General features: G+C 39.8%; 1 protein-coding gene and 1 pseudogene across 5 annotated transcripts in view; one reads left to right on the forward strand and one right to left on the reverse strand.

The window, feature by feature from the left end:
- ATP8A1 (ATPase phospholipid transporting 8A1) overlaps nucleotides 1-15,042 on the reverse strand; it is a 257,539-nt gene that overhangs the window by 62,919 nt on the left and 179,578 nt on the right. For all 5 annotated transcript variants that reach the window (XM_054553862.2, XM_024246291.3, XM_024246292.3 and 2 more), the window contains one exon: nucleotides 14,450-14,622. In XM_054553862.2, coding sequence (XP_054409837.1) covers nucleotides 14,450-14,622 — 173 coding nt within the window. The remainder of the gene's footprint in view (nucleotides 1-14,449; nucleotides 14,623-15,042) is intronic.
- Nucleotides 449-1,024, forward strand: LOC100445933 (small ribosomal subunit protein eS7-like; annotated as a pseudogene).

Consider the following 15,042-nt stretch of genomic DNA (forward strand, 5'->3'; position numbering starts at 1 on the left):
TACAGATAGCCTTTCCATAGGACAAAAAAGGAAAGCAAATTTAAAAAAGATTTCCTTTCTGCAATGCATTTTAGATATAAAACTTCTCTTTTGCAGAATTTATGTGGTTATAGGTAAACGTACTGCCTTCTGCTTCAATGATTCAGATAAGTAGTTTAAATAGGGACCGTTTCTATTGATGGTGTGTATTTGATTATGCATGTATGTGCACGTGTGCACTAATTAGCAAATAGACCTATGAAAGGCACCAAAAAGAGAACTCCGCCTAGTATAGATATTTATTATGGTGTTCACACCAGAAAGCTTAGTTTATCTACAATATTGTTATTCATTTTCTCTTCAGAAAATATCACCTAGTTATGTTGAACCTAGCACTGTACTCAGCACAAGGCAGATTTAAAAATGGTAGCAAGCTCTTCCTAAGCTGGTGCTTAGCAAGGAGAAGGCCATGTTCAGTTCAAGCACCAAGACTGTGAAGCCCAACAGCGAGACGCCAAATGAGTTAGAGTCCGGCATCTTCCAGGCTCTTCTGGAGCTGGAGATAAACTCAGACCTCAAGGCTCAGCTTAGGAAGCTGAGTATTACAGCAGCCAAAGAGCCTAAGTTGGTGGTGGCCAGAAAGCTATCATAATCTTTGTTCCTGTTCCTCAACTGAAATCTTTCCAGAAAATCCAACTCTGGCTAGTACGTGAATTGGAGAAAAAGTTCAGTGGGAAGCATGCTGTCTTTATTGCTCAGAGAGAATTCTGCCTAAGTCAGCTTGAAAAAGCCATACAAAAAATAAGCAAAAACATCCCAGGAGCTGTATATGACACAATTCTTGAGGACTTGATCTTCCCAAGTGAAATTGTGGGCAAGAGAATCTGTGTGACACTGGGTGACAGCCGGCTCATAAAGGTTCATTTGGACAAAGCATAGGAGAACAACATGGAACGCAAGGCTGAAACTTTTTCTGGTGTCTATAAGAAGCTCACAGGCGAGGATGTTAATTTTGAATTCCCAGAGTTTCAATTGTAAACAAAAATGGCTAGTATATTCACAGTTAAAAAAAAAAAAAAGGTAGTGGAACCAAATAAATGGAAATGTTAAAAGAAAGAGAAATTTGGCCAGGAGCAGTGGCTCACGCCTGTAATCCCAGCACTTTGGGAAGCTGAGGTGGGCGGATCACAAGGTCAGGAGTTCAAGACCAGTCTGGCCAACATACCTGTCTCTACTAAAAATACAAAAAAAAATTAGCTGAGTGTGGTGATGTGCGCCTATAATCCCAGCTACTCGGGAGGCTAAGCCAGGAGAATCGCATGAACCTGGGAGATGGAGGTTGCAGTGAGCCAAGATCGCGCCCATCGCACTCCAGCTTAGGTGACAGTGCGAGACTCTGTCTCAAAAAAAAAAAAAAAAAAAAAAAAAAAGAAAAAAAAGAAAGAGAAGTAACATCGCCATTCTCATTCATTTTTGACTATTCACTGTTAAGAAGCAAAATCTGTTTAATAAGGTTTGTACCTAGAGTATAAAGGTAACTATGTAAAGGACATTGGATTCTCCAGGCTTTCTTCCATGTGTAGGGAAGACACGTAAAAAAATTATTAGGTAGAGAAGGAAACATTTACCTCTTCATGGAAAAGTGGGTATATTCAGAATGAATTAGGGCCAGCTGACAGCATGCCTCTGTATGTCACAATAACAAACTTGTAATGTCGCAGCTAGCTCTAAGCAACAGGAGATGTTAAAAGTTTTTGATACAAAAAAGAGCATGGTTGAGGCAGTTCCTAAAAACATTAATATGGATTGCCCAAAGTATGTTTCATATATATCTGAATAGGATCTAGGAAAACGACAAGAAAATGAAAATAAAAACACAGAGGGCTCCAAATAAAAGTGGTTTCAAAAATGACTCTGAGGTTTCAAATTTGGGTGACTGGGAGAATGAGGGTCTAAACATAAATAGAAAAGGCAAGAAGAATATTGACAGTGGAAAAGTATCAGGGAAGTTCTAGACACTCAGAAGTTCAGATAGTAGTGGGATACCCTAGTGGACTCATTTAAGCACGCTGACTGAAAAGTTGGAACTGGACTTGGAAAAGAGTGCGGAGTTGGGAATGTGCTTTCAGGTGTCATTCATTCAAGTATTTACTCAAGTATTTAGTGATCCTTCAGTATGTGATTAAATCTCTGTGGAAGAACATAAATAGAAGAAAGTAGATCTCAGGACCTTTCTTCTGCCCCTAAGAGTTATTAATTTAAGGACTTTTATTGAGCTACTGTCCTGGGAGTTAAATATTGACAGCCTATATAATAGTAGTCCCTCTCTGTACACCTGCTCTGAAGAGATAGAAATTTTTCCTGCATGGAACAAGGCCATGCCACCTCTCTGTTTAGGGAGGCTTGCCAATGGGACTGGTGTGCTCTCAACTGGGAAGCACTTCTATTCAAGAAGGCCTAGAGTGCTTCCCCTTTCAGCTCCACCCTGTTGTGACCTTGCTTTCAGAGTGGCCTCCATTCTCTTCCCATTCCCAGTATCTGACTGGAGCTCACATGCCCTGTGATCTCTTTTCCTATGACTCTGGGGAGGTAAGGAAGGGACAAAGCTTTTTTTTTATTTAATTAAATTGATAAATTAATTTTTTGAGATGAGGTCTTGCTCTGTCGCCCAGGCTAGAATGCTGTAGTACAATCTTGGCTCACTGTAGCCTCAACCTCTTGGGCTCAAGTGACCCTCCTCCCTCAGCCTCCTGAGTAGCTCGGTCTAAAAATGTACACCACTATGCCTGGCTAATTTTTGTATTTTTTTTTTTGTGGAGATGGAGTCTCACTATGTTGCCTAGGCTGGTCTCGAACTCCTGGCCTCAAGCAATCCTTCCATCTCAGCCTCCCAAAGTGCTAGGATTACAGGTGTGAGCCATCATGCACAGCCCAGAGCTTGTTTAGGTTGGAAGAAAATCAGCTTGCTCTTCTCTGCCTCATGACGTTCCTATGCTGTGTGGGTAAGTTTCTCCAAGGAACCTTCTCTCACCTTAAAAATACCTAGTGGAAGATGGAACAATTGGTAGCACAGACTATTGACAGAAACTAAAATACAACTCTGAAGATGTCAGGAGTTAAAAAAGGAGGCCAGTAAATTTTAGGGTCATAATTATCAACTAAAAATCCAAGAGAAACCTTTGGGGCGATAGGAAGTGTTGAATACTTGGGAGAAGCTGAGCGGCATGGAGGAAAAGAGTGGTATGTGAGGGATAATGGAAGAACACACGGATGGGCAAGCTTTCTGGCTGCATTGTTGCCTGCCCATGGCACCGTTTGAGCTGACCAGCATGAGTGGGGTGAGACTGGGCTGGATGGAGCCTCTCTCATTGCAACTGTAGAGTTTGGCTTAGGTTTGGAGCTTATGAAATCAAACCCAAAATAATATGCTTAAAAAACAAAACACTCCAATTCCAGGAGTACATCCTCAGTGCCCTAAAGCTAAAACTGCAGAAAGAATTCCTACGCATGCCTTGGAACAGGAAAGCCAGATCTTTCTGGTCAACCTGAAGGCACAGAGCCAGGCAGGGAGAGGTGCCAATAACATGGCTGTGCTGACAGACCCCCGAATGCCACCTCACACAGGGAATTCCATCAGAGTGCGGCTGCCTCTAACAAGAGGAGAGCTCAGGTAAAGGCACTAGGGAGAAATAGGGATTTAATAAACTGAGATTGGGACCTGCCTCCAAATTTACCTAATTAGGACCTAGCTTTTGCTGTTCCTCCAAAAGGACATTAATGCCTGTTACAAACAATAGGGAAAAGGGTCCCTCACAGAATAGAGTATAGAAGTTTCAAACCAGCATAGGAAAATCTGATCTAGAGAGTGAAAGTTAGGGGGAGAAAAAAAAAAAAGAAACAAAATCATAATAGATGGAAACCAAAATAAATGGGAAAAAATGAGGTCCAATATAGCAACAATTATAATAACAGTTAATATAATGTTTATTTGCACCTAATGCGTTGAATTCTCAGAACAACCCCATAAGTTATTATTGTCACCATTTTACAAATGAGGAATCCCAGGCACAAACAATATTTATTAAGGTTTAAGGTAAAATGGCAAGTGGTGAAGCTAGGATTCAATCCCAAGCAGTGTGGATTCAGACACAGCATTCTTTTATTTTTTGGAACAAGGTCTCACTCTGTCGCCAGGCTGGACTGCAGTGGTGCCAACATGGCTCATTGTAGCCTTGGCCTCCTGGGATCAAGTGATCCTCCTGTCTCAGGACCATAGGTGTATGCCACCACACCTGGCTACTTTTTAATTTTTTTGGAGACTCAAGGTCTTACTTTGTTGCTCAGGCTGGACAGACACAGCATTGTTAACCACTATATTATACAGAAGGATTGAACATATGGATTTGGAGAAAAAAAGCAAAAGACAAGACACATAATGAAACAAAGGAAAGCTAGGTTAGCAAATTAAATATCAGACAAAAAAAAAAAAAAATTCAGGACACAGAAAAGGCCATAACGGTCAGAGAGGAATCTTTATATATGACAGTATATAATATATACTGTCAGGTGAAATACATATTTCACCTGAAATATTCAATTAGGCTATATAAGAGAAAATTAGATATCATTTATAAGAGCAACAAACATTTTAATAATAGGTGCCATGTATTAGCTCATTTATTCTTCATAACTCTATGAGAAGAACAATTTCTATCTCTATTTTAAAGATTAAAAAACCAGGGCCGGGCGGGGTGGCTCATGCCTGTAATCCCAGTGCTTTGGGAGGCCGAGGTGGGTGGATCACCTGAGGTCAGGAGTTTGAGACCAGCCTGGCCAACCTGGTAAAATACATGTCTCTACTGAAAATACGAAAGTTAGCTGGGTGTGGTGGTGGGCACCTGTAATCCCAGCTACTCGGGAGGGTGAGGCAGGAGAATCACTTGAACCCGGGAGGCAGAGGTTGCAGTGAGCTGAGATCGCACCATTGCACTCCAGCCTGGGCGACAGACTCCATCTCAAAAAAAAGATTAAAATACTAAAACCAGAGAAGTAATCTGTTGTTTGGCTACTAAGAGGTAGAGTCCAGGCTCTGGAAAGTCTGGCCTCAGTTCCTGAGCACTACAGCACAGGGCATACTAGCAGAGGGAAAAAGAGTGGATTGTTTAGTAAATGCTATTGAAAGAATTTGCTCATGATGCACAAATGAATAACAAAGGATCCCCCCTCCTTCCTAGCATATACAAAAATAAACTCCATATGTGTAAAAGACCTACATGAAAAAACTAAAGCTGTAAAGTTAACAGAAGAGGTGGGGTGCAGTGGGTCATGCCTGTAATCCCAGCACTTTGGGAGGCTGAGGCTGAGGCGGGCGGATCTCTTGAGGTCAGGAGTTTGAGACCAGCCTGGCCAATATGGTGAAACCCCGTCTCTACTAAAAATGCAAAAATTAGCCATGTGTGGTGGTGGATGCCTGTAATCCCAGCTACTCGGGAGGCTGAGGCAGAAGAATTGCTTGAACCTGGGAGGCAGAGGTTGCAGTCAGCTGAGATCACGCCATCGCACTCCAGCCTGGGCCACAGAGTGAGATTAAAAAAAAAAAAATGTTAACAGAAGAAAATGCAGGAGTGGGAAGTCCTTTATATCCAAAAAGTGCAAATCATAAAAGGAAAAAATTAGTGGAGTTTGACTATGTCAAAGCCAATGATTTCTGTTTAAGGAAGGGTATCACAGGCAAAATTAAGAAGGGAGCCAGCCTAGAAGACACTTGCTACATCAATAATCAACAACAACAAAAAATCAATGTCCAGAATACACAAAGAGTTCTCATATACAAGCAGGAAAAAAGAGAAGAAACCCAACAGAAATTTCAGTATCCCTTTCCCCTCTTCAACGTACTACTTTTCTTCATAGCAATATTACCACTAATTTTACATATGTCTGTTTGATATATATCAATTATTACCATTCACACATACACACACACACACACACACAGCAATTATTGTCTTTTGAATATTTGTGTGTATATTTACTGATGTCATTGAACAACAGCTATGACGTGAAGGCTGGGATTATTTTTTTCCCATTGTTCACCGCTCTATTTCTAGTACTTATTAAGGTTACTGGCACACAGGGAGCACTCAAAAAACACTTGCTGAATGAATAAGTGAATGAGTAAATTTCAAAAGCAGAAATTGAGAAAGGTAAATACTCCTGTGAGATGCTCAACGTCTCTAGTAATCAGAGAAATTAAAATAAAAAAAACAAGGTGTCATTTCACAACCATCAAATTGGCCAAGTTATAAATTCAGTAATACTATGTATTGTTATTAAGGTAGGGAAACAGCAACTCTATTCCATGGATCTGGGATGGCACACTAGTAGATTTGGAACAATGTGGTAATTCTGATGGGAAAGAATTATACATATACCCCACAGACAAGCAATCCCATACCCAGCCCCCTCTCTTTCTCTCTCCCCCCATATAAGAGTTTTCTCGTAGAAAAACTCTTGCCTGGGGGCATACAGAGGATATACATTGCAGTACTTTTCATGGTAGCAAAGATTTGGAGGAAACCTCTGAGGTATCCCTAAGAGAAGAGATAAATGAAATGATGTATATGCATTAGTGTAATAACAAGCAGTGATAAGAATAAACAAACTTGGCTAGGCGCAGTGGCTCACACCTGTAATCACTGCACTTTGGGAGGTCTAGGTGGGAGGATTACTTGAGCCCAGGAGTTTGAGACCAGCCTGGGCAACAAAGGCAGACCCCGTCTCTTAAAAAAAAAAAAAAAAAAAAAGTTTAAAAATTAGCTGGGAGTAATGGCGCAGGCCTGTTATCCCAGCTACTCAGGAGGCTGATGTGAGAGGACAGCTTGAGCCTTGGAGGTCGAAGCTGCAGTGAGCTAAGATCAGGCTGTACTCCAGCCTGGACAACAGAGCAAGACTCTACCTTCTCAAAAACAAAAACAAATACAAACAAAAAATAAATTTGTTCTACATACAGTGACATGGATATGTCTCAAAAACATGTAGAAAAATAAAGGTAAAAAATTTTTTGGGTGGGCGGCTCATGCCTGTAATCCCAGCCCTTTGGGAGGCTGAGGCAGGTAGATCCCTTGAGCTCAGGAGTTTGAGACCAGCCTGGGCAACATGATAAAACCCCATATCTACTGAAAATACAAAAACTAGCTGGGTGTGGGTGGCATGCATCTGTGGTCCCAGCTACTTGGGAGGCTGAGGTAGGAGGATCACTTGAGTCTGGGGCTGGGGGGTGGCGTGGGTAGAGGCTGCAGTGAGCCAAGATTGCACCACTGCAGTCCAGCCTGGGTGACGGAGACTCCATCTCAAAAAAATTATTTACTGGAGTGTCATTATAAACACAAAGCTTTTCTTCAATTCAATACACATATAATAGATATTTTTCACAGAATCACATATATACAACTAAAGTACAGCAAATGGATGGGAACATATGAAACACTTGAGAATATTTTTTCTAAGGTGAAGTAAATAGAATGGGACTGGGGATAAGGGGAATACACACACACAAAAAAACACATAAAAATCAAAGAGCAACTTGCTTTAGTTCAAGCCTCTAGGGAGATGGTTAGCTTGCAAATCTTCCTCATTCTTTTGCTAGCATGTCCTCTAGCACCTTGCTGGGGCTTCTCCTAGAACAGAGGGAAGGCACTGCAGTGACAGAGCAGGGTCAGATATTTATGGCCCTGGGTTCTTCCTTTCTGTCTTGCTGCTACGTGTAAATATGTATTGACACCTCATTGTAAAACAAATTCATGTTCTTATTTTTAGGTATTTTCTTGGTTCCAATGGCACGGATAAGTTTAATGGAGCCACCAGATTGTGCAGCTGGCACCATAAAAAGAATGTCCATTTTTTTCAAGGAATTGTGGAGAAAGGGACACCTGCCAGTGAGGAGAGATGAGGAAATGTTTCAATTTTTAAGAAAAGAAAGGAACAGTCTAGAAATTACTCTCCTTGCAGAGACTAGGAGGGCTTAGCATGAATTCCATCAGTATTGCAGGAAAGTTCTGTTTTAACTACCTCCTTCCATGTTCACTCATGAGCTACAGACACTTTATTACGGCCCCAGGGCTAAATTTAAGCAGCAGCGGTTTTTGTACTTATAGTCTTATTGGAACATGGCCACACCCATTCATTCACATATCATCTAGAGCTGCTTTCATGCTGCAACTGCAGAGTTGAGTAGCTGTAAGAGAAAGCTGTATGGCCTGCAAAGCCTACAGATACTTACTATCTGTCCCTGTACAGAAAATATATGCCCCACCTTGCTCAAAACACCAAGTCCTTCTTTAACTTGTCCTAAGTCAAAATGGCTCAGATTGGTTTACTGAAAAGGAAGTAATCACTGCAAACCATCATGGGTTCAGGGAGAACCAGTTACACAAAGCTAACTCTGCTTCCCTTTCCCACACAATGAGGTCAGTAGGCTGACAGGTCAGAGAAATGCCATAGGTTCCACACATCATGTCCTTAGCAAATGAGAACTGTCAGAGAACCGTAAGCAATCTATTAGACAGATTTGTATTTGACTGAAGAATAGAGGAGAGTGCTGATGTACTGATGACTGATTTTGTAAAGCTTTGGGGAGGCCTTCAGTAGAAAGCTACAGAGCACTGCATTTAAAATTTGCAGAACAGAAAAGAGTCATCAAGAATTTGGATGTGGTTGTGGAAGGTATATATGTTTATTCAAAGTTAGTATGAAACAAAACAGAAAAACAGTAAAATGAATAAGAGGGATGGTGATGGAAATCAAGGTAGCAGTTATCTTTGGGAGGCTCCTCAACTAAAGGGAGCATGAGGGGCTTCGTAGGGGCTGGTCCTGCTTAGGTGCTTGTCACAGGAGTGTGTGCACTTTGCGAAAATCTCAAGCAGGTGCATTTACACTTTATGTACTTTCCATTACATGTTACCTATCTCATTAGAATTATGTAATCTGCAGTTCTGCTTGTGTGTGTGTGTGTGTACTGGTGATGGCGGCAATGGTGATGGTGGTTTACCTAAAAGGAGTCACACCTAAAACTGTAAAATGTTGAATTACAGTAGGCTTCTGTAGCATTTAGATTTCTTATATATTTTTAGACATTTTATTGTCAAATATAGACTTCCCTGGTGGTGGTCATCATAATTGGCCGAAAGGCTGTAATATAGCTATTGCAGTTCCTTTAACACTACTCAGTCAAGGTGGAATAGCAAAGGAGATGGACAGGGCTGAGCAGATGATTATTATGTTAAAGCAAACTATTGGCATTTTATGAAGTTATGAAGTGTATTCAGTGTGTCCTCTCTTAGCTGTACACGTATGAAAGAAATATTCTCTCAACATTTCCAACATTTCTTCATATTTTCTTGGAAGCAAATATAGGGTTGACATTCATTAACAGTTTGTAAGTCTTTTCAAAGCCAAACATCTGCTTGGCATCCAATGGTGTTCACAAATTTTTTTCTTTAAAGGAATGTCTGTTGAGCATTTATTAGCTTCATTTGTGCTTTATGACTACTTTTTAAGTAGAACACATATTTAGAGAAATTCTTAAAGCTAAAGACAATCTCTAAAGATTTAAGAAGTAGATGTGCCTTTATTTAGTGCACTCATGCTATGACCGCAAATATTCAGTGTCCCTTTAGACTTCTTGCAGGACCCCTTGATAGGAGTAAGGTGAAAGGTTTTGCCTGGAATGCCACTCCCAAATGACAACACTCACTGAAGTCAAGTGTTTTTTTATACACTATGAGGAAAATGGCCTAAAAGGGGGTTAAACTTTGATTAGAGATGTTGCAAGTAGGAAAAAATGCTTACTTCAATTTAACTTTTGCTTTTCAGAAGACATGAGTACATAAATTATGTAGAAGAACGATGATTACTAGACAGTCTAAAAGCTAGAGGCTCTAAGCCAATTTTCAACCAACTGTCACAGAACATAAGTTTCCAAATATGTTTAAACTAAACTGACAACTACAGAAAAATGTAAAATTCTTTGAAAGGCTGGGTTATGTGAACTGATGAGGACCTCAGAAACCACATGCTATTTAACGCACAGTAATACTTCACTGCAACATTCCCACTCTCTTCTGGAGGGAATATTAAAAGAGGTAGAACAGATGCTTCCCCAAATTAAGCTGATCCCAGCAGTAGAAAGACTATTCCCAGCAGAGCGGTCAACAGAAGGAAGGTTCATCCAAAACCTAAAAGGGCTATGAGAGGTCCTCTGGCCCAGCAGCTTTCCAACCAGGACAAGATAACCCAGGAAGGGGGCATGTGTGTATCTCCCACCCTACTATGACGAAGCTGGTCGACTTTTATTTGCTTTCTATATCTGTGTTCCCTGGAAGATAGGAATCACTGATATTCCAATCTCTTCATTTTATAGGTCACAAAACCAAGGCCAGAGAGATTCCATCAGATATCCAAATGGCCAAATCAGTAGAGCTAGAACAAGCATTCTGTGAATGTCTAGATAAAATGCTTTTATACCAATTATACAGACTGTAAGACCAGAGGGCATAAAGCACTGGTCCCTGAGACTAGGAATTACTTATTTAGTACAGTTACTCCCTGGGATAGTGCTTGATTTCAGTTGTATCCATAAATCTCCACGAGTCTTAGAACAAGCTTTTTTCCCTACATCTATTTCTCCAAGGAGTTTCAGTGAGTCTGTAAAATCCCTGAAGGGCTTCATGGAATTTTACATGTTTGTGTGCATGTGTACTTCTTCTGGAGGGAATGGTCTATAACTTTCATTTATTCTCCAAAAGTATCCATGATCACACCAAATCATGAGAATCAGTGGACTTGAGTGAGGGAGTAGAGGGGAAGAAGAACCACAAGGAGCAGTTTATAACTGGGAAAATGAATCAGAAACTATCTATAAATTAGACGTGTTCAGGTTATGCAGGTAGATACTCACAATGTTAAAAACAAAAGCTGCACAGTATCTATGAAAGAACAGTAGTTGGCCAGGAGCGGTGGCTCATGTCTGTAATCTCAGCACTTTGGGAGGCCGAGTGTGTGGACTGACTGAACTCCGGAGTTTGAGATCAACCTGGGCAACGTGGCAAAAGCCTGGCTCTACTAAAAATACAAAAAATTAGCTGGGCATGGTGGCACACGCCTGTAATCCTAGCTACTCGGGAGGCTGAGGCATGAGAACCTAAGAGGTGGGGGTTGCAGTGAGCTGAGATCGCGCCACTGCACTCTCCACCCTGGGTGACAGAAACAAAAACAAAAAACAAAAAACAAAACAAAAAAACAAAAAAAAACAAAAAAACAAAAAAAAAAGAAAAGAAAATACAGTGCTGTGAGACTGATAAGAACAGATTTCATTCTACTTCTTGGGTTTTATATACTTAAGAAAAATATTTGAGGCACAACATTCAACCTATACTTTGGAAACCAAAAGCACCAGGACTCCAGAGCCCTGAATAAATTTGGGGTGGGGGGATTAGTTCCGTCTCTGAAAATTTCCTTCAAAAAACAGTGGTAAGAGAGAGACATAATGTCTGCTGCCTGGGAACAACTGTTTCTTTCAATTCAGCTGAAGACTCTGGAGGGACAACACTCATCTTTATAACTGTGTCAATGAGGCAAACACTAAAAACTGCCTCATTCTGCCCTGTATGCTGATAGTATCCGGGAAGAAAGTGGCTGATGCAATCCTGATGATGGAACTAATATGGAGACTCATTATCTGTTATAGGAAGGCTTTCCCCTGTACTTCCACTCCACCTAGGGCTAAAGAGAAGACTGCAGAGGAAGATCAGATTCTGAATTATCTGCATGTGTGTGGAATGACAAGCAGTAGATTGGAAAATCGTTTAAATTTGAGAGAAAAGCCCATAAAGCCAGTATGAACATAAACGAATTTGGGAAACAGTACCGAACTGTATTTTGAAATAATAATCAGTATTTATCTGGAGTGTCTATCTTCTAATGGAGTAAAATAGAGATTTCCTGAGGCCGGGAGATTGTAATCATCTGAGAAATGAGGAGTGACACTTGGGTTTAATTGGAAAGAATGATACACAGAATGGTCCACCTATTCCTATCCAGGGATAGAAGCATTATCATGGAAATTATACTTTGAGGTCAGTAAGCAAAATGACAAGAAGATGGTCTGTGCCAATAGTTTAAATGCCAAGAGGCACCAGGCCAAGAAGGTGCACAGACATAAATCCGGCAGTGGCACTGATGTAATTATGGGCTTAGACCAATTCTCAAACATGCTGGAAGCTGAACCACAGTCCTTATGGGAAAAGAGAGAGTATGAAGGTAATTAGAAGAAAAAAGCTGAGGAAAGATATGTGACTTAAGAAAAAAAAAAAAAACCTTAAAACTAGAAATAAAACTCAGTGTCTGCGTAGGGACCTCATGGTCTTGAAACATGCATAAAACAGAACCGAGGGAGGAAGGGGCCACACACATCTTTATAAGCTCGGTTTCAGAGCTGAGCCGCACGTGCATGGCAGGGTGTGATTCCCTCCCAGGGACCTGGTGCCTGGAGAAGCCCAGAGGTCCATGTGACTTGTGAGCATCCAGAACAAGGATTTCGGGAGGGAATTTCACAAGCACAGAACATATTTTTTCTCCCTTGACTCTGCTTTCTAGTTTTTCTCTCCCTCTGCTATTGTTTAATTTTGTGGTTCGACTTTTTGAAGAACGGTGGGAGGTACTGTGTTAAGCAATGCTTTAAGAATGAGGCTCAGCTGCAATTACTGCAATATGAAAATTGGCCTCCCACATCTTTCAAACCAAACTGTGATTTGACTTAGAAAGATACATGAAGGACAGCAGGTATCAAGTGTTACTCATCTTTTATGTGTCGCACTGTGCCCAGCACACAGAAAGTAGGCACATAACAGATGACTCTAGGGAACTGGCCATTTTATCTAAATACTTCTGTATTCTGTTTCATGTTGTTTCCAACTAGGAGCCAGCAATCATAACACTTGTGCTTTTGAGCAATCTTTTGTTTATCCTTATGATCCCATTAGTGAAAGTGATTAAGTGACCAAATCTGGCACATTATTCTGATGAAAAGTGTCAAAGTTGAACATTAGTCACACTTAGTCAAGATATTTGCAAGGAATCCAGCAAAATCACTATAAAAGTAAATTTTAAAAAGCATGAGAATACCAAAGTAAAAATGAGTCAAAATAATTTCCAGTCTCTTTATGATTAAGCAAAGAGCCTGATGACTAATATTAAACATCTGTACAATATATTGTCCAAGAACGTTATAGTAATATTATTTGTTAATACATACCACAGAAAAGAAAAAGAAATTATATGACTAAAATAATTAGACTCCTGGGAAAGATAAGCAACTCTTAATTCTCTGAATATGGTATAATTTTATAGGCTAAAATGATGCTTATAAAAGATATTGAGAATAGTTTAAATTATATTTCAGAAAGTATGTCTCAACTGAAACTTAGGAAATGTCTACAAGGTATAGCTTATAATTCATAAATAATACCATATACAAAATATTTAAGTGAATAAACCCGGACCAAAAAGGTATATATAAAAAGCATAACTTTATTAGTAAATGTCTTTTTAAAGAAAACGATAAAAGCACATAGAATAGTTTTAAAGATAATACCAAAAGCACAGATTCTGAGAAATCTTTCAGATCTCTGCTAACATTTTATGTCCCAGGAAAAGAAGGCAATTTGAGAAATTGCTACCCAGGATCTAGACTGATCAACTCCTAAGATTCAATAGTGAATGACAAAGGGGAAATCCTTAGTTTTCATGGTGATCAGAAAAGAGGAGACTGGGCTATTCATCATATTCATGAACCTACTTTAGGTCTTAGGAAGACAGAGTTTAAACAATTTATACGTAAATATGGGGAAGATTCCTTGACAAGAAACTCAGGAAGGACTGGAGCTATGTCGTTTACAAAAATGCATTTCTATGAATTAGGCCTTGATAACTCAAAAGAGATTTTAATTTAGGATATAGGCAATTTTATAAATTAGAGGGCAAAGGAATGTATAGTCAATAAATACCTCTCAGAAAAATGCCCAGCTATTTGGAAAATGATTCAGTTTGCATCTTTCATCATGCTATTCCCCCAAAATAAGTCTTAGCAGCTGGATCAAAGATTTAAATATAGAAAACAGGACCTTTAAAGAAAGGCCCTAGGTGGAAATGCAGGTAGATAATACATTTTAAACAAAGATAATGGCAAGAAACCTGTCGATTCAAATGAGGAACAATACTTGTTAATGATTGTTAGGACTCACTTTTTAAAACTAACAAATTCCATCCCAGTTTGTGAACCTCAAGTCTTGAGTGAACACATTAGTAAGTAACCTAACTTTTGTAAACTCTGGATTACTTTCATTGACGTTTATAAATCAAGAACTTATATCAAGTCATTCTTTACTAAAATCTGACAATGATAAGGAGAACTTACCGACAGCAAATGACAGCTTTGCATGACAAAGCTAAGTCCAGGAAATACTGTCGTACTCCAAAGGTTAAGGCATATTTGAGGGTTTTCCCATCAATTATAAGAGCAAAATCATTCTCTTTCCGGAGAGCATCACCAAGGGTAGTACAGTGACGACTGAGAGTTTCCCTTGTTCCCTGGAATATTAAACAAGCAAAAATGCCATCAACATTTACTCCCATTTGTTCTACTACGATGCCTTAAGGATATTTGGCAACTACATTTAGTTATTTTTAGTGCTTTTTATGTTTCAAATTGCTTTCACATACTTTCAGTCATTTGATTCTTACTAGCCCCTCAGGAGCCCGGACAATTGTTATCAAAAAAGTTAGTTACTTCGTTGAAGTCACACATCTGTTCCTAGCAGGGTTGGGACTAGACTATAAGTCACCTGTTTCTCAGGTGATTCTGTAGTCTTTGCTCATTATTCTAACCATCATTGTTTGAAATGCTTGTTCCCTGGTGCCGTAAAGAAATAGCACTTGAACATAAATTTAATGTATTTAGTAAGGCCATTTTTACTTTTTGCAGAAAGGGTACACTCGCCAGCAGTTTTG

This window comes from Pongo abelii, chromosome 3 (assembly GCF_028885655.2).
Source record: "Pongo abelii isolate AG06213 chromosome 3, NHGRI_mPonAbe1-v2.0_pri, whole genome shotgun sequence".
In the NCBI taxonomy this organism is placed as follows: domain Eukaryota; kingdom Metazoa; phylum Chordata; class Mammalia; order Primates; family Hominidae; genus Pongo; species Pongo abelii.